At 44.3% G+C, this 23,092-nt stretch overlaps 1 protein-coding gene across 2 annotated transcripts in view; it reads left to right on the top strand.

Annotated features, from left to right (window-relative positions):
• Nucleotides 1-13,925: 13,925 nt before the first annotated feature.
• Nucleotides 13,926-23,092, top strand: part of ppp2r5d (protein phosphatase 2, regulatory subunit B', delta) — a 184,799-nt gene continuing 175,632 nt past the window's right edge. For both annotated transcript variants that reach the window (XR_013576687.1, XM_078542811.1), the window contains exons 1-2: nt 13,926-14,031; nt 14,193-14,258. Coding sequence is in view for 1 of the 2 variants with exons in the window: in XM_078542811.1 (XP_078398937.1) it covers nt 14,005-14,031; nt 14,193-14,258 (93 nt within the window). In the remaining variant the exon portion in view is untranslated. The remainder of the gene's footprint in view (nt 14,032-14,192; nt 14,259-23,092) is intronic.

Raw genomic sequence — 23,092 nt, forward strand, 5'->3', positions numbered from 1 at the left:
AAAACTACGGCGAAAATGGTAGCGGAAAAGTTAGTTCAATTCTTTATAAGAGATGGATTACCTAAGGAGATACAATCAGATCAAGGTTCAAATTTTATATCAAAATATTCAAACAAATAATAAATAGCTTAGGAATAAAACAAATTAAATCTTCAGCTTATTATGCACAATCGCAAACACTATTAAAAAAAATGGCATCAAACTTTAAAGACCATGATTAAAGCCCATTGTCAGGAATGTCCTAATGATTGGGATAAAGAATTCCATTTTTACTGTTTTTCATTTGGGATACCCCCTTATGAGTTCACAGGATTCACAGAATCACAGCATCTTTACAGTGCAGAAGGCCATTTGGCCCATCGAGTCTGCACTGGGTCTCTGAAAGAGCATTCTACCTAGTCCCACTCTCCTGCTTTAACCCGTAATCTTGCACATTCTTTCTTTTCAGATAGCAATCCAATTCCCTTTTGAATACCTCAGTCGAACCTACCTCCACCACCCTCTCAGGAAGTTTGTTCTGACTCCAGCCACCCTCTGGGTGAAAATATTTTTCCTCACATCACTTTTACTTCTTTTACCAATTATTTTGAATCTGTGCCCTTTAGTTCTTGATGCTCTCTTGAGTGGGAACAGTTTCTCACTATTCACCCTGCCTATATCTCTCAAGTCTCCTCTCAGCCCTCTTTCCTCCAAGGAAAATAGTCCCAACCTCTCCAATATATCCTCATAGCGACAGTTCTTCATCCCGGGAATCATTCTTGTAATTTCCTCATACCATCTCCAATGTCTTCACATCCTTCCACAAATTTGGCACCCAGAACTGGATGCAGTACTCCAGGTGAGGTTTAACTAGTGTCTTATACAAATTCAACATGACCTCCTTAGTCTTGTACTCTGTTACGACTGATCCCCAGGTGAGGTCCTCCCAATTTGTTAACTTCCTGGACAGGATCCCAATTTTATTATGTTCCTGAGTGAGGGGGAATGAACTGGTTCCCTTTCTTTATTCAACCCCAATTGGTTGCAACAAGGTTAATTTAAAAGGGATCCCTTCCTCCGTGTCATAAAGAGATTAATGTCTATATTATTGGAAATTATTTTTTAAAATAGAGTTTAGTGGTGTCTGTGTGTGTGTCTTAATTGGATAAAAGCCAGCTAGACTGGGTACTTTGATGTATAGAAAAAAGTAGGTTTGAAATGGTAATTAGGTAAACAGTAAGGAAGTTAAAAAGGTTAAGTGTACATTTGCATTTCTTGAACAAAGCATTCAAAAGAACGAGTAAAATCTTACACTTAGCTGGGAGACGCCAAGCAATGTATTTATATTATTAATAAAATTAGTGGGATGAAAATGTTATTGTTAGAAGATGTGACGTTAAAAATCTAATAATACAATGAGAAATTTACTTTCAAAGGAAAAGCTAGGTATAAACAGAAAGGAGCTTGTGTATGTAAGGCAGAGGCATTCAAGATCTAACTGGTCTGTACGCCTGCAACTGTGTCTGCAAGGAACCTCATTTTGAATTTGTAAGGTCAAATGTGCTTTGCCTGGGGTCTTTTTAAATCTATGAGTTTACTGTTGCCTTAACAGGGGGTGTAACTGAGAGTCAGATTAATTACAGGATTTTTGTGGTTATTATAGTAGTAATTTTGTAGACATATGTATGTGCTTACAATTTTTCTTGTATTTATAAAAAATTCTGTTGAGACTCGGTAGTCTTATTATTCCAAAATTCAGAGCTGCACCTCAAACATACCAACTGAAAATATAGGTTATAATGATTGTTCAAGTTTCCCTCTGAAATTAAACAACTCAGCCCTTACCATCGGCTGTGTCTTAATACCCCATGGATACCTTTCCTGGTCCAAATGTATTTATATTTTCGATGAAGCCAATTTAACCAGACTTTCTTGAGTCAAAGAACGAGTAAGTTTACTAATTATGATAAACCCGAGAAAAAATAATAAAAGCGCAACACACACACGGATCAGAAATGAGAAGTTGAGTCCAAATAGAAGTTTAAAAAGATATACAAATCAGTCTTTGGCTTATCTGTGAGGTGTAAATGGCAAAACGTTGTGGCCGTTAAGTTGGGTGATTGTGGTAGAGCTGACTTTGGCAGTTGAGCAATTGGTTTGGAGACACTGCGGGTCGGCTGAAGAAGCTGTCCTATTTCCTTTTTGATTGTGGCTTCTGCTGACATGCCTCCAGAAACAGAGAGAGAGAGAGAGAGGGACTTTGCCTGCAGCTGCAGGGGTGACTAGTTGATCTTCTTGTGCTGTCACTCTCACAGCACACTAGCTCACACTGCACTGCTCTGCAGCTAGCTTTTGAACCCATTTTTGCCTGTGTATTCCTGTTAGGGAAAAACACCATGGGCAGAATTTTGCCCTTGGCGGGCGGGCTCCACGGGGGCGGGCAGGGTGGTCGGGAAGCCGACCACTGCCTACGATTGGCACCGGACCGCGATTTCATGTTGGCGGGCCAATTAAAGCCCGCCCAGCGTGAAACGCGAGTGACAGTGCTGAGTGCTGCCTGTGTGGGGTGGGGGTGGGAGGGTGGGGAGAGGAGGGGAGTGGGCCAAGCGCGAAGTTTGCGCATATGTGCAAGTGCGCGCTTCATAATCTCTGAGGCAGAGCTGCCTCAGTGAAAATGAACGTTTAAAGAAGAAAATAAAAATGTAATTAAACATATTCCCTCATGTGACTCTGTCACATGAGCAGAGACATGTTATTAATTCAATTGTAAAACTTTTATTTTATTTTTATTTGCTTTTGGAAACCTCATCCCGCCCGTGGATGAGATTTCCAAAAAAAATGCAAAGGCCATTTGGCCTTTTCGCCTGTCCGCCAACCATTTGGCAGTGAAAAACTTAGGTTAATTGATTATTTAATAGCCTTAACAGGCCTTTTCATTGTTGACTGGCGCGCTGCCGACTCCTGTGCGCGCCCGCCTACCAAACTATTGCACGACTGAGCCTTGACATCAGCACGTTCAGCCAACGTCAACACGCGTCATTTCACGCTCGAACGGGTCGGGTGTGCGCCCACCCATCGAACAAAAATTTCTGCCCCATGTCTTGTCTCCCAGAGTCTATTTTCTTTGATCCCTGACCATTTTACATATTCTGAGATATGAATCAACAAGAGATAGATTTTAGGTGCCTGCTGAGACGTGGCAATCAGTCTTTTCTCTCTGCAACCACAGGAGATTAAAATTCAATCTTTTGCATCTTTCCTATCTCCTTTTTAAGTGTCTTTGCTTGAAGAAGGCCATGACACCTTTTTGGGTGCAACATTCCATGTCTATCAGGGTCTGTCAGTATAATCCACATAGGAATTTTACATTATCATCCATCTTTTGCTCAGTGTCCTTGCTTGCATTTCTTTAAAAAAACACACGTCTTCCTTAAAAATTTCAATATATCTGTAAGCAATTTGTGGCTTTAATTGGCTTTTATAACAGCTCAATGCCCCTATTAATAAAGCCTAAGATACTATATGCTTTATTAACTGTTCTCTCGACCTGCCTTGCCATCTTCAATGATTTATGTACATATACACCGAGCTCCCTCTATTCCTGCGCCTCCTTCAGAGTGTCTCCCTTTATTTTATACTGTGTTTCCATATTTTTCCTGCCAAAATGAATCACCTTTTCAATTCAGTCTTTTTGAATTGATATATGGCCATGAGGTGAGAGGACCCCTTAAATTAATAAAGAAAATTTATAATCCAAAGTTCAGAGACTACACTTTTGACCTATGTGTCAAATTTCCAGGAATCAAAGTCTGTGAGTTGGCCAAAGAGTATTTGAAAATCACTCAGCAAACAATGAAAGCTAGAGCAGATAAAAACGTTCAAAATTTTGTTGTTGGAGACAAGGTGTTAGTGTACCTGTCTCTGGTGGACTATTAAAAGTAAAGTCCACTGCACCATATCAAATCAAAAAGAAACTCAATAATGTGAATTATATAGTGAGTACTCCAGACAGGAGGAAAAGTCAGCAAGTGTGTCATATCAATAGGTTAAAGCGATATTATGACAGGGAAGATAGTCAGGAGTGTGTTTACAGTAGTAAAAAAAGTAGGTAGTGAAATAAAAATATAAGAACGATTCAAGAATGAATCATAAGTCAAAAATTTTAAAGTTGACCCTCCAGTAATCAGATTGGAAAACACAGAGATGCTTAAAAATTTAGATGTAATATTGTGCTATCTTCTGGAAAACTGTTGAGGTGACTTACAAAAGCTATTACAAACTCATAAATTGATTTTTGTAAATAGACCAGGGAAAACGTCTTTGGCCATACATGATGTTAATGTGGAAGATGCACCACCCATAAAGCAACATCCTTACAGATTCAAACCAGAGAAATTAGCCCAAGTGAGGGAAGAAATCAAGTTCACGATGGAAAATGGCATTATTTAGCAAAGTCACAGTAACTGGAGCTCACCTAATGTAATGGTACCGAAACCAGATGGGTCACAATGATTATGTATAGATTATCACAAGTTCAATGCAGTAACAAAGGTGGATTCATATCCGATTCCATGATCAGAAGACTATATTGAGAAGATTGGACAAGCAAGGTTCATTACAAAAATTGATTTATTGAAGGGATATTGGCAAGTTCCATTGACAAATATGGCCAAAGGAATATCAGCTTTTGTAACCCTGGATGGAGTTTATCAATGTAAGATCATGCCTTTTGAAATGAAGAATGCACCAGCAACTTTTCAAAGATTAACCAGCAAGGTCATAGAAGGATCATGCAACTGAGTTGCATATATTGATGATTTGGTGCTGTCCAGCCAAACCTGGGAGGAACATTTACAACACTTGAATGAATTGTTTGGTCGGTTACATAGAGCCAATTTGGTCATAAACTTGGCAAAAAGTGAATTTGCCAAAGAATTAGCTTATTTGGGCCACACTGGGACAAGGCCAAGTAGCACCTAGAGAAGCAAAAATAAGGGCAATTTGGATTTGCCTAAATCAAAGTGAGAGAATCTGCGGCATAAGTGGATTCTATTGGAAGTTTGTTTTGAATTTCAGCACTGTAGTGGATCCCCTGACAAGCTGGTTAAGGGGCAAGAAATACGAATGGACAGCAGAGTGTCAAAGTGCCTTTGACAGCTTGAAGCCGTACTGACTGGTCGTTCAAACCCCATCTCATCTTCCTGTAATAAAACTGCACCAACACTTACTTCACTGGCATCAACAGCCAGTTTAAATGGCTTAGCATAATTTGCAGTGCCAAATTATGCTAAGCCATTTAAACTGGCTGTTGATGCCAGTGAAGTAAGTGTTGGTGCAGTTTTATTACAGGAAGATGAGATGGGGTTTGAACGACCAGTCAGTTACTTTACTCAAAAGTTAAATTCTTGCCAGCAGAAAAATGCAACATGGAGAAAGAAACTTTGAGTTTGGTGTTGGTTCTACAACATTTTGAAGTCTACATATCCAACAACTTTGTGGAGACTATTATTTATATGGATCACAATCCTTTAACCTTTTTAGCCAAGTTTCATACCAAGAATCTGAGACTATTTCGTTAAAAGTTTAATGCTGCAACTTCACAATTTGAAAAGTATTCATGTAATGGGAAGAGGCAATATCATAGCAGATGCTTTATCAGGAGCAAATGTGGAGGAACCAGAATGTCGTGATCAAAATGGACTTGTGTGAGATATGATTTATCTGGAAAAGTCATTGTGTATTTGATGTAAATACATTGTTACTGCTAGAGTAAAATCTGTATAAGTAAAATAGAGGTAGTGAAAGGAGGAGATTGTAATAGAAAATGAAGATGCCTCCTAAAAATACCTTTTCATTTTTTTTTCTGCAGGGAGGTGTTAGGAACAATGTATAGCTTTAAGTTTAATTTATATTTTGTATCTGGGTGTTAAACTGGTTTTAGTTTAATTTAGAGGTTTTTTTTGTGAGCTGGGTGCCGGGAAGTCTGGGACCCTGTTTGTGTACGTGCATTTTTAATGAGGTTTTCCAACTCTTGAAGTGAAGAGATGGGTTACCAAGGGGTTAGTAGTTTAGTAAAGTTAAAAAAATTGCACTGTTGTCTAACAACAGGGATCCAGAGACACACAGAGAGACAGGTAAACATAGAAGGGCACTAAGATAAAAGCAAAAAATTGGGGATGCTGGAAATCCAAAACAAAAACAAAAGTACCTGGAAAAACTCAGCAGGTCTGGCAGCATCTCGGACTCGAAACGTTAACTGTGCTCCTCTCTGCAGATGCTACCAGACCTGCTGAGTTTTTCCAGGTATTTTTGTTTTTGTTATAGAAGGGCACTCAGTTAGTGTGTGTATACCAGAGGGTGCACGCAGAAGGTCTAATCTAATAATAAATCCTGTAAGCCTGCTGGGGAACTGAGTTCAGGGAACTCATGTGTTTGCTCTGAAGTTGAAGTAATTGTGGGTTTAGATTTTTGCGGTTTTTGGGTGTTTCAAGGAGAGATACCAGCTGAAGAAATGCATCTAGTTAATGCCCAGAAGTCCGCCAGAAGAAAACTGCTTGAAACTGAGCTAATCCTGTTATGACCGGAATGGGAGGAGTGCATCGTCTGTCTCTAGTCCCACTACTCCACAGGTCACAACGTATATATAAACGATGTTTCCAGCTAGCTATATGGCCAAATATGTGCTTTCCTTATTAATCTCAGAATGATCACCCAATGACCAGGTTTCCCAATAAACAACAAAATTATTAGTTTATTATAAAACCAGTCTTGTTGAATAGAAAGGCAAAGCTTATTTATATACAGTATGAAATATGAAAGTATACTAATTACTCTTTCAAAATACCCCAAGTCACACACACACCAAAACAAAAAATAAAATTAGAGTAATTCTGCCAAAGGTTAAAAGACAATTGTTCTAGGGAAAAGGATGGATGGTGAGTCCTTGAAATAGTGTCCGGGTTATAAGGTTGGTCTCTCAACGCTGATCCGCGAAACAATTAGTGACTCTTGCACTGCTTTTCAGGCGGACTCGAGGAACACTTGCAGATACTCAATTCCAGCACTTGGAGCAACTTAGAAGCAGCTTATATTCACATCCAGCTGTGGACAGGTTCCTGACTACAAAAAGGCTGCTGTCTTCTTTTCTCAAGCAGTTGGTCCTCCTTCTTAAAAGCAAAACCAACTTTTTAACACAGCTTTCCAGGCATTTTTTTTGTGACCCCCTTTGTACACGGTCCACCATGGTCAGAGGTTTCCAGCTTCTTTAAAGCTGCTTAATTACCTATTTTTGTAAAAGGATGTTTCATTGAGGAATAGCAATCAGAGTCCTGCATTAACCCTTTAAGGGGCAGTGTCTTTTAAAACACAATTCTTCCAGAATTTTCTTAGCCTTTGAAGATGAACCATTTTCTGTGATTAAAGTGTTCATGACAACCCAAGCAAGAAACCTTGGTGTTGAGACAGTGGTAAATCTTCACTGGGGTTTTGTGTCTATAAGGGTTGCTGGGATAAAAGAAATAGTGAGAGTTTGAATCATTTTATGGTATCTGTATTGAAATCTTTCCAATATTTTTGTCTAGTGTAATATAGTTCACTTTTCTTGTTTAATAAACATTTTATTCTTCAGTAACTGACCTCCATGGTTTTTAAAAAAAAACAAAGTTAGGATCTTCAAGCCATGTTTCACTCTGGGATCTGACTTGTCCAATATTAACATCAGCTGGGATCATAACACTTCCTAAATCTCTCCCTCCGTATAAATTTCCCAATCCATATTTGCAGCCACCTCCTTGACCATGCCGTCTCACAGGGTCTTGCTAACCCCATCATGTCAATCACAGATAAGGCCATCTCTAATCGCTTTCTTATATTGCTCTCCATTAAAGACTCATTCCATGCCCCAAACTCACCTCCAACATCTGGGGGCCTGTGCTAAAATTGGGAGAACTGCCCCACAGACTAGTCAAGTAACAGCCTGACATAGTCATACTCATAGTTATGTTTCCCTGGCTGGGGTGGGGGTCTAGAACCAGGGAACACAGTCTAAGAATAAGAATAACTCAGAATAGGACTGAAATTTCTTTGCCCAGAGAGTGGTGAACCTTTGGAATTCTCTACCCCAGAGGGCTGTGGAGGCTCGGTCATTGAGTATGTTTAAAACAGAGATTGATAGATTTCTACATATTAAAGATATCAAGGGATATGGAAATAGCATTGAACAGAAAGGGCTTTGAGGTAGAAGATCAGCCATGATCTAGTCGAATGATGGAGCAAACACGAGGGACCAAATGGTCTATTCCTGCTGCTATGTTCCTCACAAAATCATACCTTACAAACAATCGGTGGGATTTTCTGCATCCGCCCGCCGCCACGATCTTCCAGTTCCGCTGCAAGACTTCTGGCTGAGGCGCCGCCTCGCCAACGGCGGGTCTCACCCACGACGGGGCCGGAAATCCCAGCCAATGTCCCAGATACAACCATCACCATCCCTGTGTATGTGTTGTCCCATTAGCATGGCAGACCTGCCAAATGATGCTGGGAGAGAGTTGCTGTGGAAGTCCGTAACATTGACTCCTCCATCAAGTCTTATGGCATCAGGTCAAACACGCACAAGGAAACTTCCTGCTGATTACCATGTACCGCACCCCCCTCAGCTGATGAATCAGTGCTCCTCCATGTTGAACACAATTGGAAGAAGTACTGAGGGTGGCAAGGCCGCAGAATGTACTCTGGATGGGGAACTTCAATGTACATCACCAAGAGAATCACAGAATTGTTATGGTGCAGAAGGAGGCCATTCGGCTGATCGTGCCTGCACTGGCTCTCTGAGCATTATAACTTAATGCCAATCTCCTGCCTTTTCCCTGTAACCCTGCACATTGTTTCTATTTAAATAATCATCCAATGCTGTCTTGAATGCCTCAATTGAACCTGACTCCACCACACTTCCAGGCAGTGCATTCCAGACCTTAAATACTCGCTGTGTGAAAAAGTTTTTTCTCACCTCACTTTGCTTCTTTTACAAAACACTTTAAGACTGTGCCCTCTGGTTCTCGATCCATTTATGAGCAGGAACAGTTTCTCCCTATCTACTCTGTCCAGACCCCTCATGATTTTGAAAACTTCCATCTTAGCCTTCTCCTCTCCAAGGAAAACAGTCCCAATTTCTCCAATCTTTCCTCACAACTGAAGTGTCTCATCCCTGGAACCATGCTCATAAACCTCTTCTGCACTCTCTCTAATGTGTTCACATCCTTCCTATAGTGTGGTGCCCAGAACTGTACACAATACTCCAGCTGAGGTCTAACCAGTGTCTTATATAAGTTCATCAAAACCTCCCTGCTCTTGTACTCTATGTCCCTATTAATGAAGACTAGAATACTGTTTGCTTTAGAAACAGCTCTCTCTACCTGTCCTGCCACCTTTAATGACTTATGTACATATACACCTAGGTGTCTCTGCTCCTGCACACCTTTTAGAATAGTATCCTTTATTTTATATTGTGTCTCCACGTTCTTTGTATCAAAGTGTATCACCTCACATTTCTCCGCATTGAACCGGTAGCACTACTACTGAGCAATTCAATTCATTCCATTTGATATCAAGAAAGGGCTGAAGGCACTGGATACTACAAAGGCTTTGGGCCCTGACAACATTCCGGCAGTAGTTACTGAAGACATGTGCTCCAGGACTAGCCATATCCCTAGCTAAGCTAGTCGACTACAGCTACAATGCTGACATCTACTTAACAAAGTGGAAAATTGCCCAGGTATGTCCTGTCCACAAATAGCAGGACAAATCTAACCCAGCCAATTGACACTCAGTCTACTCTTGAGCTCAATGGAAGGTGACGTCGACAGTGCTATTAAGCAGTGCCTACTCAACAATAACCTACTCACTGACACAGAGTTTGGGTTCCATCAGGGCCGCACAGCTCATGACCTCGTTACAGCCTTGGTCTAAACATGGACAAAAGAGCCGAACTCCAAAGTTGAGGTGAGGGTGACTGCTCTTGACATCAAGGCAGCACTTGACTCCAGGAGCCCTGGCAAAACTGAAATTAATGGGTATCTGGGGAAAGCTCCCTACTGCTTGGAGTCATACCTAGCACAAAGCAAGATAGTTATGGCTGTTGGGAGTTGAATATCTTAGTCCCAGGATATCATTGCAAGGGTTACTCAGGGTAGCATCATTCTTTCATTCTTTCACAGGATGTAGGCGTCACTGGCTAGGTTAGTATTTGTTGCCCATCCCTAATTGCCCTTGAGAAGGTCGTGGTGAGCTACCGCCTTGAACCGCTGCAGTCCATGTGGTGTAGGTACACCCACAGTGCTGTTAGGGAGGGAGTTCCAGGATTTTGATCCAGCAACAATGAAGGAATTACAATATGGTTCCAATTCAGGATGGCGTGTGGCTTGGAGGTAGTGGTGTTCCCATGCACCTCTGGCCCTTGTCCTTCTAGGCTTGGCTTGTCCAACATACAGCCCACGGGCTGGATGCGGTCCATGAATCCCTTCTATGTGGCCCCCAGAGCCAGTTTACAAAATTCTGGTCAAAGAGGTGAGTTTCAAAGGACATTCTGCATGGAGCTGCTCCTCCAATCAGAGACTGCTTCTCTCCCGCGATTGCTGCCGATGGGGTTGGAGGGGGGAGATGTGGTGTGGGGGTTCGAAGTCACTTCAGCTCATGGAGCGTGAAGTTTTGGTGGGCCTGGTGAGGAGATCGTGCCATGGTGCGTGTGTGGGAGAGAGCGTGTCTATTTGTTTTCGGGAGGAGGGGGTAGCGAGTGAGCATGTGTTGGGGGGGCGAGTGAGTGAGTGAACGTATGGGTGAGTGAGAGAATGTAACTGAGTGAGCGTGTGGGCAAGTGAGAGAGTGTGACTGAGTTAGCATGTTGGGGATGGAAGTGTGTGCGTGAAATTTGCTCATTGGCCCCTTGAGTGAGAAAAATACGCAAATATAGCCCTGAGTGAAAAGGTTGGAGAGGCCTGTTCTAGGTGGTAGAGGTCATAGGTTTGGAAGGTGCTGTCGAAAGACATTTGGTGAATTTCTGCAGTGCATCTTGTAGATGGTACACACTGCTGCCACTGTGCATCGGTGGTGGAGGGAGTGAATGTTTGTGGATGTGGTGTGGGCTGCTTCTAGAGTGTTGTGGGAGCTGCACTCATCCAGGCAAGTGGAGAGTATTCCATCACACTCCTGACTTGTGCCGTATACATGTTAGACAGGCTTTTGGCAGTCAGGAGGTGGTTTACTCACCACCAAATTCCCAGAGCTGGTCCAGTTTAGTTTCTGGTCAATGATAATCCCCAGGATGTTGATAGCAGGGGATTCAGTGATGGTAATGCCATTGAATGTCACGGGGAGATGGTTGTTTTCTCTCTTGTTGGAGATGGTCATTGCCTGACACTTGTGTGACGTGAATGTTACTTGCCTCTTATGAGCCCATGCCTGAATGTTGTCCCTTACTGCATATGGACAGGGACTGCTTCAGAATCTGAGTCATTGTAAAATGTGCTGAACATTGTGCAATCATCAGCAAACATCCATACTTCTGACCTTATGATGGAAGGAAGATCATTGAAGCAGCTGAATATGGTTGGGCCGAGGACACTGCCCTGAGGAACTCCTGCAATGATGTCCTGGGACTGAGAAGATTAATTTCCAACGACCAAAACCATCTTCCTTTGTGCTAGGTATGACTCCAACCAGTGGAGAATTTTCCCACTTGTTCCCATTGACTTTAGTCTTGCTAGGGCTTCTTGATGCCACATTCAATCAAACGCTACCTTGATGTCAAAGCCAGTCACTCTCACCTCACCTCTTTAATTCAGCTCTTTAGTCCATGTTTGGACCAAGGCTGTAATTAGGTCAGGAGCTGAGTGGCCCTGGCAGAACTGAGCGTCACTGAGCAGGTTATTGCTAAGCAATTGCCATTTGATAACACTGTTGATGACCCCTTCCATTACTTTACTGATGATCGAGTGTAGGCTGATGGGGTGGACATTGGTCGGGTCGAATTTGTCCTGCTTTTTGTGTACAGACATACCTGGGTAATTTTCCACATAGCCGGGTAGATGCCAGTGTTGTAGCTGTACTGGAACAGCTTGGCTAGGGGCGCGGCAAGTTCCGGAGCACAAGTCTTCTGTACTATTGCCGGAATGTTCTTGGGTCCAATAGCCTTTGCAGTATCCAGTGCCTCCAGCCATGTCTTGATATCATGTTGAGCGAACTGAATTGGCTGAAGACTGGTATCTGTGATGCTGGAGTCCTCCGGAGGAGGCCGGGACGAATCATCCGCTTGGCACTTCTGGCTGAAGCTTGTTGCGAATGCTTCAGCCTTATCTTTTGCACTGAGATGCTGGGCTCCTCCATCATTGAGGATTTGTGGAGTGTCCTTCTCCATTGTCCACCACCATTTATGACTAGATGTGGCAGGATGGCAGAGCTTTGATCTGATTTGTCGGTTGTGGGATTGTGTAGCTCCATCACATGCTGCTTTGGTTGGCACACCTGGTGCTGTTCCTGGCATGCCCTCCTGCACTCTTCATTGAACCTGGGTTGATCCCTGGCTTGATTGTAATGGTAGAGTGATGGGATATGCTAGGCTATGCGGTTACAGATTGTGTTCTGCTGCTGCTGATGGCCCACAGCACCTCACGGATGCCCAGTCTTGAGTTGCTAGATCTGTTCGAAATCTATCCCATTTGGCACAGTGGTAGTGCCAGGCAACACGATGGAGGGTATCCTCAATGTGAAGACAGGACTTCATCTCTACAAGGACTGTGCAATGGTCAACTTTTTTTTATTATTCATAGGATGTGGACTTTGTTGGCTGGGCCAGCATTATTGCCCATCTATAGTTGCCCTTGAGAAGGTGGTGGTGAGCTGTCTTCTAGAACTGCTGCAGTCCATGTGGTGTAGATACAACAGCTTGCTAGGCCATTTCAGAGGGCATTTAGGAGTCAACCACATTGCTGTGGGCCTGGAGTCACATGTAGGCCAGACCAGGTAAGGACAGCAGATTTCCTTCCCTTAAGGACATTAGTGAACCAGATAGGTTTTTACAGCAATCGGCAATGTTTTTGTGGTCACTATTGCCTCCTAGGCCCTAAGGGACACAGTGTAAGAGTTCAGCTCTTTTGTAAGATAGATGGGGAGAATTTTTTTTCTCCTAGTGGGTCGTTAGCCTGTGGAATTCTCTTCCCCAGAAATCAGTTGAGGCTGGTTGATTGAATTTAATCAAGGCTGAGTTAGATAGATTTTTGATAGACAAGGAAGTCAAGGGTTATTGGGGAGCATACAGGAAAGTGGAGATGAGGCCACAATCAGATCAGCCATGATCTTATCAAATGATGTAGCAGCCTCGAAGGGCCAAATGCCTATCCCTGCTCCCAAGTCCCATGTTCCTACGCTGACGTGTTCTAATTATACCATACAATTCACAGTGCATTGACTTCCTCAATAAAAGATCCAAACATTAGTGGCAGTATCTGAGCTGCTCCTGCAGAGGACCAGTACAGATACCACGGGCCGAAGGGCCTCCTTCTGTTCAGCATGGAAGTGGCTGTGCCTAGCTCCAGATCTGAAGGGAGCTGTCCAGCCAACCCGAGAAAGACGGGCTCCTTGACCAATGGAAACATCGAGAGTGCGACAGACGCGACAGGGCGAACAGGGGGTCCAATCCGTTCAGACGCAGGGGAAGGGAGACACCCCCTAGCTAATAGAAGCAGCCGGTTCATCCAGAGCCCTGTCGATTCCGAGTTCGGAGGCTGGGCTTCAGCCAATAAGTGCAGCGGGTGAACCTGTCCAATTGACTGCGTATGACGAAAAGAAGAGTTGGTGCCCGCCCAATAGCGTTTGCGAGAAGCATTTCCAGCCAATGGATGAGCGGTTCCGAGGCGGGCTCGGCCAATCAGTGTGTTTGCGCGCACGCACGCACGGCCTGTAGCCCCGGCAGAGGCGAGAGCTCGAGCGGTCGAGGAAGAAAAAAGCGGGCGGAGCGCGCGGCAAGAGCAACGGAAAATGCCTAATAAAAGCAAGAAAGACAAGGTATAAAAACCGGCAGCTTCACCTCAGAAAGCTGCTGCCAAGCTCCAGGAGGATTTTTACTGTGTGTGAGGAATTCCCTCCCTACCTGCGGCCTGGGCTCTCAGTCGGCTGCGCCTCCTCCTCCTTTCTTTACCTGACGGTAATTTTCTCTCTCTCTGCAGGAACCCAATAAATCCAGCAAGAGCTCCAAGAGCGGCAGCAAGGATGGCGCCGAGAACACTGAAGAGGTATTACAATGAATGCCGGCTTCAAACATCGCCCGGCTGGGTGGCTGCTACTTATCCTCAGCCCACCCACCTCCCATCCATCCACCCACCCACCCCTCCGCCCGCCCGCGCCCCTCCATCCACCCGCCCGGGCCCCCTCTATCCACTCGCCCGCCCGCCCGGGCCCCTCTATCCACTCACCCGCCCGCCCGGGCCCCTCTATCCACTCGCCCGGGCCACTCTATCCACTCGCCCGCCTCTATCCACTCGCCCGCCTGGGCCCCTCTATCCACTCGCCCGCCCGCCCGGGCCCCTCTATCCACTCGCCCGCCCGTCCGGGCCCCTCTTCCTTCCCGCCCGCCCGCCCGCCCGCCCGCCCGCCCAAAATCCGCCCGGGCCCCTTCCCCCTCAGTCTGCCCGCCCGTTCCTCTCAGCCTTTTGTCCTGGGATGGACGCTAGGCCTGCGGCTCGAGCAGCCAACGATCTGATGGTGGAGAACAAGAAGGGGCGTGTGGGACGACAAGGAGGAGGACTTAAGGAGAGGAGGGGAGGGGAGGGGGGGAAGGGCTTGGGGTATAGAAACCCTGGATGAATGGGCCGCCCCCTACTGGAGAAAGCAGCCATGAACCCCTTTTTAAAAACAGTTAAATGAATGGGGACAACATGATAGCTGCATCAGGTTTTACTCCTGGAAGAGAAAGAATTCCTTAACATTGACACACAGGGTATTTTCCCACCTGTCCAGTAATTCAAATCAGGTTCCAACACAAAAAATTGCCTTTATTTAATTCACTGGCCTGCCAGCATTTTCTGGGGCGGTGTCATGAGGATTAAGCCTCAGTTTCTGGTTTCATTAGGTGCTACGTTCAAAATGTGAAGCAGATAATGTGTTTGCACTAGGACTCTGCAGTTATAGATTATTTGTAGCTGCAAAAGATATTTGGGGGATTCAGAATGAATTGAACTGTCCATATTTAAGATGACAGTATGGTGATGTTGGATTGGTGTTCTCTGGAGTCTATCGTAGTTGCTTGTCCTATAGAATGTTCTCTTGTGCTGTAACTGTTCGGCCTGTTGTATTCTGCCAGCTCTCTGCAAGAGCAATTTAACTAGTCCCACTCCCACGCCCTTTCCATGTAGTTCAGCTTTGTTTTTCTCTCCAGATACTTGCCCAATTTCCTTTTGAAAGCCATGATTGCATCTGTCTTTACCACATACTCAGGCAGTGCACTCCTGATCCAAACTATTCACTTTTTTTTAAAAAAGGTTTTCTTCATAATGTTGTGGTGGTTCTGCCAATCATGTTAAATCTGTGTACTACTTAACCTGTCAATAGGAACAGTTTCTCCCTATCTACTCTGTCCAGACCTCTTATGATTTTGAACACCTCTATCAAATCTCCTGTCAATTTTTTCTAAGGAGACCCAGCCTAGCTTTGCCAATCTATCCATGTAACACCCCCCTCTCATTAATCTTTTCTTTTCTGCTCCCTCTGTATAGCCTGCACATTCTTGAAGTATGGTGCCCAGAATTGGGCACAATACTCCAGTTGAGGCCGAGCCACTGGTTTATAAAGGTTCATAACTTTTTTTTATTCATCTATGGGATATGAATGCCACTGGCAAGGCCAGCATTTATTGCCCATTCCTAGTTGCACTTGAGAAGGTGGTGATGAGCTGCCTTCTTGAACTGCTACACTCTATATGGTTTAGATATACCCATAGTGCTGTTAGAGAGAGAGTGCCAGGATTTTCACCCAGTGACAATGAGGAAATGGTGACATCCAAGCCAGGATGGTGAATCACTTGGAGAGGAACTTGCAGGTGGTGGTGCTCCTTTGTGTCTACTGTCAGTGTTTGTCTAGGTGGTGGAGGTCGTGACTGTGAAAGGCGCTGTCAAAGGAGGCTTAGCAAGTTGTTGCAGGGTATCTTGTAAATACCAACAAACATAAGAATTAGGTGCAAGCCTCTGGAGCCTGCTCTGCCATTTGGTAAGATCATGCTTATCTGATTGTGGCCTCAACACTCCTGTCTTCGCTCTGAGCCCTTGGATTCCTTTCTAAATCAAGAATCAATCTAACTCTCGCTTAAAAATATTCAATGACCCAGCCTCCACTGCTCTCTGCGGAAGAGAATTCCACAGATTAATGACTCTCTAAGGGAAAAAATTCTCCTGATATCTTTTGAATGGAAGACCCCTTATTTTTAAACTCTGTCCCCTAGTTCTTGTCTCTCCCACAAGGGTGAACACCCTTTCAGCATCCACCCTGTCAAATTCCCTCAGGATCTTATGTTTCAGTAAGATCACCCCTCATTCTTCTGAACTCCAATGGATATGGGCCCATCTTGTCCAACTTTTCCTCATAAGACAGCCCCCTCATCGGAATCAGTTGAATGAATCTTCTCTGAATGGCTTCTAATGCATTTATATCCTTCCTTAAGTAAAGAGACCAAATCTGTACACAGTACTCTAGATGTGATCTCACAGCTATAACAAAACTTCCCTACTTTTATATTCCATTCTCCTTGCAATAAACCCCAACATTCTATTTGCCTTCCTAATCAAAGGTTCATGCAGAAAATAAAAGCTCATGGTGTAGTGAGTGGGTAACACATTACCCTGGATAGGAGATTGACCGGCAGAAAGCAGTATGCATAAATTGGTCTTTGTCTGATTGGCAGGATGCGATGAGTGGAGTCCTGCATGGGGTCTGTGCTGGGGCCTCAACTTTTTACAATTTATATCAATGACTTAGATGACAGGAGCGAAGACATGGTAGCTAAATTTGTAGGTGACACAAAGATAGGTAGGAAAGTATATTGTGAAGAAGACATAAGGAGTTTGCAGGCGGATATAGATAAGTTGAGTGAGTGGGCAAAAATTTGGCAGACTGAGTATAATGTGGGGAAAATGTGAAGTTGTTCACTTTGGCAGAAAGAATAGAAAAAGTAGAGTATTACTTGAACGGAGAAAGGCTGCAGAGTTCCAAGGTGCAGAGGGATCTAGGTGTTTTCGTGCATGAGTCATAAAAAGTTAGTATGCAGGTACAGCACGCACTCAAGAAGGCTAATAGAATGTTATTCTTTATTAGGAGAGAAATTGAACATAAAAGTAAGGATGTTATGCTTCAGTTACGCAGGGCTTTGGTGAGACCACATCTTGAATACTGTGTGCAGTTTTGGTCTCCTTATTTAAGGAAGGATGTAAATGCGTTGAGGCGGTTCAGCGGAGGTTTACTGGATTGATACCTGGAATGAGCGGGTTGTCTTATGAGGATAGATTGGACAATCTGGAGTTCAGAAGTTATACATTTTGGTAGGAAAAATAGAAATGCAGAGTATTTTTTAAATGGTGTGAGATTGGGAAGTGTTGATGTGCAAAGGGACCTGGGTATTCTTGTTCATAAGTCACTAAAAGCTAGCAGGTGCAGCAAGCAATTAAGAAGGTATGTTGACCTTCATCACAGGATATGAGTACAGGAGTAAAGATGTCTTGCTGCAGTTGTAGAGAGCCTTGGTGAGACTGCAGCTGGAGTATTGTGTACAGTTTTGTTTTCCTAAGGAGGGATACACTTGCCACAGATGGGGTGCAACAAAGGTTCATGAGGCTGATTCCTGGGATGGCAGGATTGTCCAATGAGGAGAGTTTGGAGAAACTGGGCCTGTATTCTCTGGAGTCTCGAAGAATGAGAGGTGATCCCGTTCAAACATACAAAATTCTTACAGGTCTCGACAAGGTAGATGCAGGAAGGATGTTCCCCTTGGCAGGGGACACAGTCTCAGAATAAGAGGTAGGCCATTTCAGACCAAGATGAGAAGGAATTTATTCACTGAGGGTGGTGAATATTTGGAATTCTTTATCTCAGAGGGCTGTGGAGGCTCAGTCATTAAGTATGTTCAAGACTCAGATCAATAGATTTCCAGATAGTAAAGACATCAAGGGATATGGGGATAGTGCAGGGGAAAAGGCATTGAGGTAAAAGATCAGCCATGATTTAATTGAATGGTGGAGCAGGCTCGAGGGGCCAAATAGCCTATTCCTGCTCCTATTTCCTATGTTCCTATCCATGCTAATATGTTACCCCTTACACCATAAGCCCTTATTTTGCACTGTAACCTTTGTTGTGACATCCAATCTAAAGGCCTTTTGGAAATCCAAGTGTGCTACATCTACAGGTTCCCTTTTATCCATGTTGCTTGTTAATTCCTCAAAGAACTCTAATAAATTAGTCAAACACGATTTCCCCTTCACAAAACCATGTTGACTCTGTCTGATTGCAAATACCTCCTTAATGATAGATTCTAGCATTTTATCTATGACAGATGTTAGGCAAACTGGCCTGTTGTTGCCTGCTTTCTGTCTGCCTCCTTTCTTGGATAGAGGAGTTAGATTTGCTATTTTCCATTCTAATGAGACCTTTCCAGAACCTAGGAAATTTTGGAAAATTACAACCAATGCATCTACAATCTCCACAGTCACTTCTTTTTGAGACCTGAGGATGCAGGCCATCGGGTTCAGTGGACTTGTCAGCCTTGAGCCCTAATAGTTTTCTCTGGTTAGTGTAATTGTTTTAAGTTCTTCCCTCCCTTTGACATCTTGATTTACAAGTATTTCTGGGATGTTATTTATCTTCTACAGTGAAGACAGACAAAAAAAAATCTGTTCAACCAGACTCATGCTCGGTAGGACCAACGATCACTTTAGATACTTGTAAAAACTCTTATTATCAGTTTTTATATTTATAGCTTTCTCTTCTCCAATTTCTCCCTTTTTTAAAAGTCATTCTTTTCTACTTTTTAAATTCTGTCCAATGTTCTGACCTACTGCTAAGCTTTGCAGATTTTTCTTTGTTTGATACTTGGTTAGTCACAGATGGTGCATCCATCTCCTAGAGTCTTTCTTTCCGACTAGAATGTATCTTTGCTGAGTGTTGTGAAAAACTCCTTAAATGTCTGCCATTGCACCTCTACCGTCCTACCCATTAACCTAATTTCTCAATTCGCTCTAGCCAGCTCTGTCTTCATACCCTTGTAATTGCCCTTATTTAAATTGAAGATACTAGTTTTATACCCACTCTTCTCGCCCCCAAACAGAATGCAAAATTTAACCGTTACAATCACTGATACCTAGAGATAAGGTCATTAATTAATCCTGTCTCATTGCACATTACCAGGCCTAAAACAGCCTGTTCCTTGGTTCATTCCAGAATGTATTCTTCTAAGATACTGACCCAAATTACTAGATCTCGAATAGCCTGCTCTCTGGTTGGCTCCAGAGTGTGCTGCTCTAAGAAACTGTTCCAAAAACACTCTTTGAACTCATCTTCTGAACCACCTTTGCCAACTTGATTGTTCAATCTATATATAGATTACAACACTCACGATTCATTGATGTACCTTTCTTACCATCCCCCATTTCTTCCTGTAAACGCCAACCTACAGTAGCTTTTTTTTCTAATTCATTCATGGGATGTGGGCTTTGCTGGCTGAGCCCACATTTATTGCCCATCCCTAATTGCCCTTGAGAAGGTGATGGTGAGCTGCTCCCTGGAACCGTTGCAGTCCACGTGATGTAGGTACACCCACAGTGCTGTTAGGAAGGAAGTTTCTGGATTTTGACCCAGCGACAGTGAAGGAACAGCGATATATTTCCCAGTCAGGATGGTGAGTGATTGGCAGGGAACTTCCATTTGCCGGTGCTGTCTAAGGAGCCTTGGTCAATTCCTGCAGTGCATCTTGTAGAAGGCACACACTGCTGCTACTGTATGTTGGTGGTGGAGGGAGTAAATGTTTGTGGATGGGCTGCCAATCGAGCGGGTTGTGTTGTCCTGGTGTCAAGCTTCTTGAGTGTTGTGGGAGCTGCACTCATCCAGGCAAGTGGGGAGTACTCCATCACATTCCTGACTTGTGCCTTGTAGATGGTGGGCAGGCTTTGGGGAGACAGGAAGTGGGTTACTCGTTGCACTGTTCCCAGCCTCTGACCTGCTCTTGTAGCCACAGTATTTATATGGCTAGTCCAGTTCAGTTTCTGGTCAATGGTAACACCCAGGATGTTGATAGTGCAGGATTCAGTGATGGCTATGCCACTGCACATCAAGGGGCGATGGTTAGATTCTTTTTGGAGATGGGCATTGCCTGAAATTTGTGTGGTGCGAATGTTACTTGCCATTTGTCCGTCCAAGCCTGGATATTGTCCAGGTCTTGCTGCATTTGGACATGGACTGCTTCAGTATCTGAGGAGTCATGAATGGTGCTGAACGTTGTGCCAGTCATCAGCGACATCCCCACTTCTGACCTTATGATGGAAGGAAGGTCATTGATGAAGCAGCTGAAGATGGTTGGGCTGAGGACACTAACCTGAGGAACTCCTGCAGTGATGTCCTGGAGCTGAGATGACTGACCTCCAACAACAACAACAACAACAACAACAACAACCATCTTCCTTTGTGCTAGGGATGACTCCAACCAGCGGAGAGTTTTTCCCGATTCCCATTGACTCCAGTTTCGCTCTTTGATGCCACACTCTGTCAAATGCTGCCTTGATGTCAAGGGCGGTCACTCTCACCTCACCTCGAGAGTTCAGCTTTTTTTTATCCATGTTTGAACCAAGGCTGTAATGAGACGAGGAGCTGAGTGACCCTGGTGGAACCCAAATTGGGCGTCAGTGAACAGGTTATTGCTAAGCAAGTGCCATTTGATAGCACTGTTGATGACCCCTTCCATCACTTTACTGATGATGGAGAGTAGACTGATGGGGTAGTAATTGGCCAGGTTGGATTTGTCCTGCTTTTTGTGAACCAGGACAGACCTGGGCAATTTTCCACATAGCTGGGTAGATGTCAGTGTTGTAGCTGTACTGGAATAGCTTGGCTAGGGGCACGGCAAGTCCTGGAGCACAAGTCTTAAGTACTAATGCCGGAATGTTGTCAGGGCCCATAGCCTTTGCAGTATCCAGTGCCTTCAGCCGTTTCTTGATATCACGTGGAGTGAATCGAATTGGCTGAAGACTGACATTTGTGATGCTGGGGACCTCCGGAGGAGGCTGAGATGGATCATCCACTTTGCACTTTTGGCTGAAGATTATTGCGAATGCTTCAGTGTTATCTTCAGCACTGTTGTGCTGGGCTCCTCCATCATTGAGGGTGGGGATATTTGTGGAGCCGCCTCCTCCTCCTCCTCCAGTGAGTTGTTTAATTGTCCACCACCATTCACGACTGGATGTGGCAGGACTGCAGAGCATAAATCTGATCCATTGGTTGTGGGATCGCTTAGCCCTGTCTATCACTTGCTGTTTGGCAGGTAGTCCTGTGCCGTAGCTTCGCGAGGTCTCATTTTTAGGTATGCCTGGTGTTGCTCCTGGCATGCCTTCCTGCACTCTCCATTGAACGGGTTGATCCCCCTGGCTTGATGGTAATGGTAGAGTGGGGGTTATGGCGGGCCATGAGGTTACAGATTGTGTTCGAGTACAATTCTGCTGCTGCTGATGGCCCACAGCACCTCATGGATGCCCAGTCTTGAGTTGCTAGATCTGTTTGAAATCTATCCCATTTAGCACGGTGGTAGTGCCACACAACACGATGGAGGGTATCCTCAATGTGAAGCCAGGACTTTGTCTCCACAATGACTGTGTGCGCGGTGGTCACTCCTACCAATACTGTCATGGACAGATGCATATGCAGCAGGTAAGTTGGTGAGGATGAGGTCAAGAATGTTTTTCCCTCTTGTTGGTTCCCTCACCACCTGCCACAGACCCAGTCTAGCAGCTATGTCCTTCAGGACTCAGCCAGCTTGGTCAGTAGTGGGAACCCATCTTCCCAGAGCATTAGCCTGGGCCTCTGAATTACTAGTACAGTGACATTTCAGGTTGAGTATCATTCATCTGAAACCCTTGGGGCTGATTGCGTTTCAGTATTCAGGTATTTTCAGATCCACTGTATATATGGTAGGCCTAGGCCTATTTACATTACAAGGCTAGCTATAAACTACAAATATTAGCCTGTTTCTACATTTGCCAACTCTCTCTTATCCTACTTCTTGCCTGTTAACACTTATTACACCTGCAATATAACACTATGTTGCTTTATTAACATACAAATTAACAGCTTAGCTGTTCAAAAATTAGCTTTTTTGGATGTAAGGATATTCGACATGTGTCACCATCTCCCTGTTTAATGCCCCGTAGATGGTGGACAGATTTTGGGGAGTCAGGAGGTGAGTTACCCTGTGCAGAATTCCCAGCCTCTGACTTGCTTTTGCAGCCGCAGAATCACAGTGCGGAAGAGGCCCTTCAGCCCATCGACTCTGCACCGACGCGTGAGAAACACCTGACCTACCTACCTAATCCCATTTACCAGCACTTGGCCCATAGCCTTGAATGTTATGACGTGCCAAGTGCTCATCCAGGTACTTTTTAAAAGATGTGAGGCAACCCGCCTCCACCACCCTCCCAGGCAGTGCGTTCCAGACCGTCACCACCCTCTGGGTAAAAAAGGTTTTCCTCACATCCCCTCCTAAACCTCAACTTGAACTTATGCCCCCTTGTGACTGTCCCTTCAACTAAGGGGAACAGCTGCTCCCTATCCACCCTGTCCATGCCCTCATATTCTTGTACACCTCGATCAGGTCACCCCTCAGTCTTCTCTGCTCCAACGAAAGCAACCCAAGTCTATCCAACCTCTCTTCATAACTTAAATGTTTCATCCCAGGCAACATCCTGGTGAATCTCCTCTGCACCCCCTCCAGTGCAATCACATCCTTCCTATTTGTATAAAAACAAAAAACTACTGCGGATGCTGGAAATCCAAAACAAAAACAGAATTACCTGGAAAAACTCAGCGGGTCATGAGAACTCGAAAT

This window comes from Cetorhinus maximus, chromosome 5 (assembly GCF_964194155.1).
Source record: "Cetorhinus maximus chromosome 5, sCetMax3.hap1.1, whole genome shotgun sequence".
In the NCBI taxonomy this organism is placed as follows: Eukaryota; Metazoa; Chordata; class Chondrichthyes; order Lamniformes; family Cetorhinidae; genus Cetorhinus; species Cetorhinus maximus.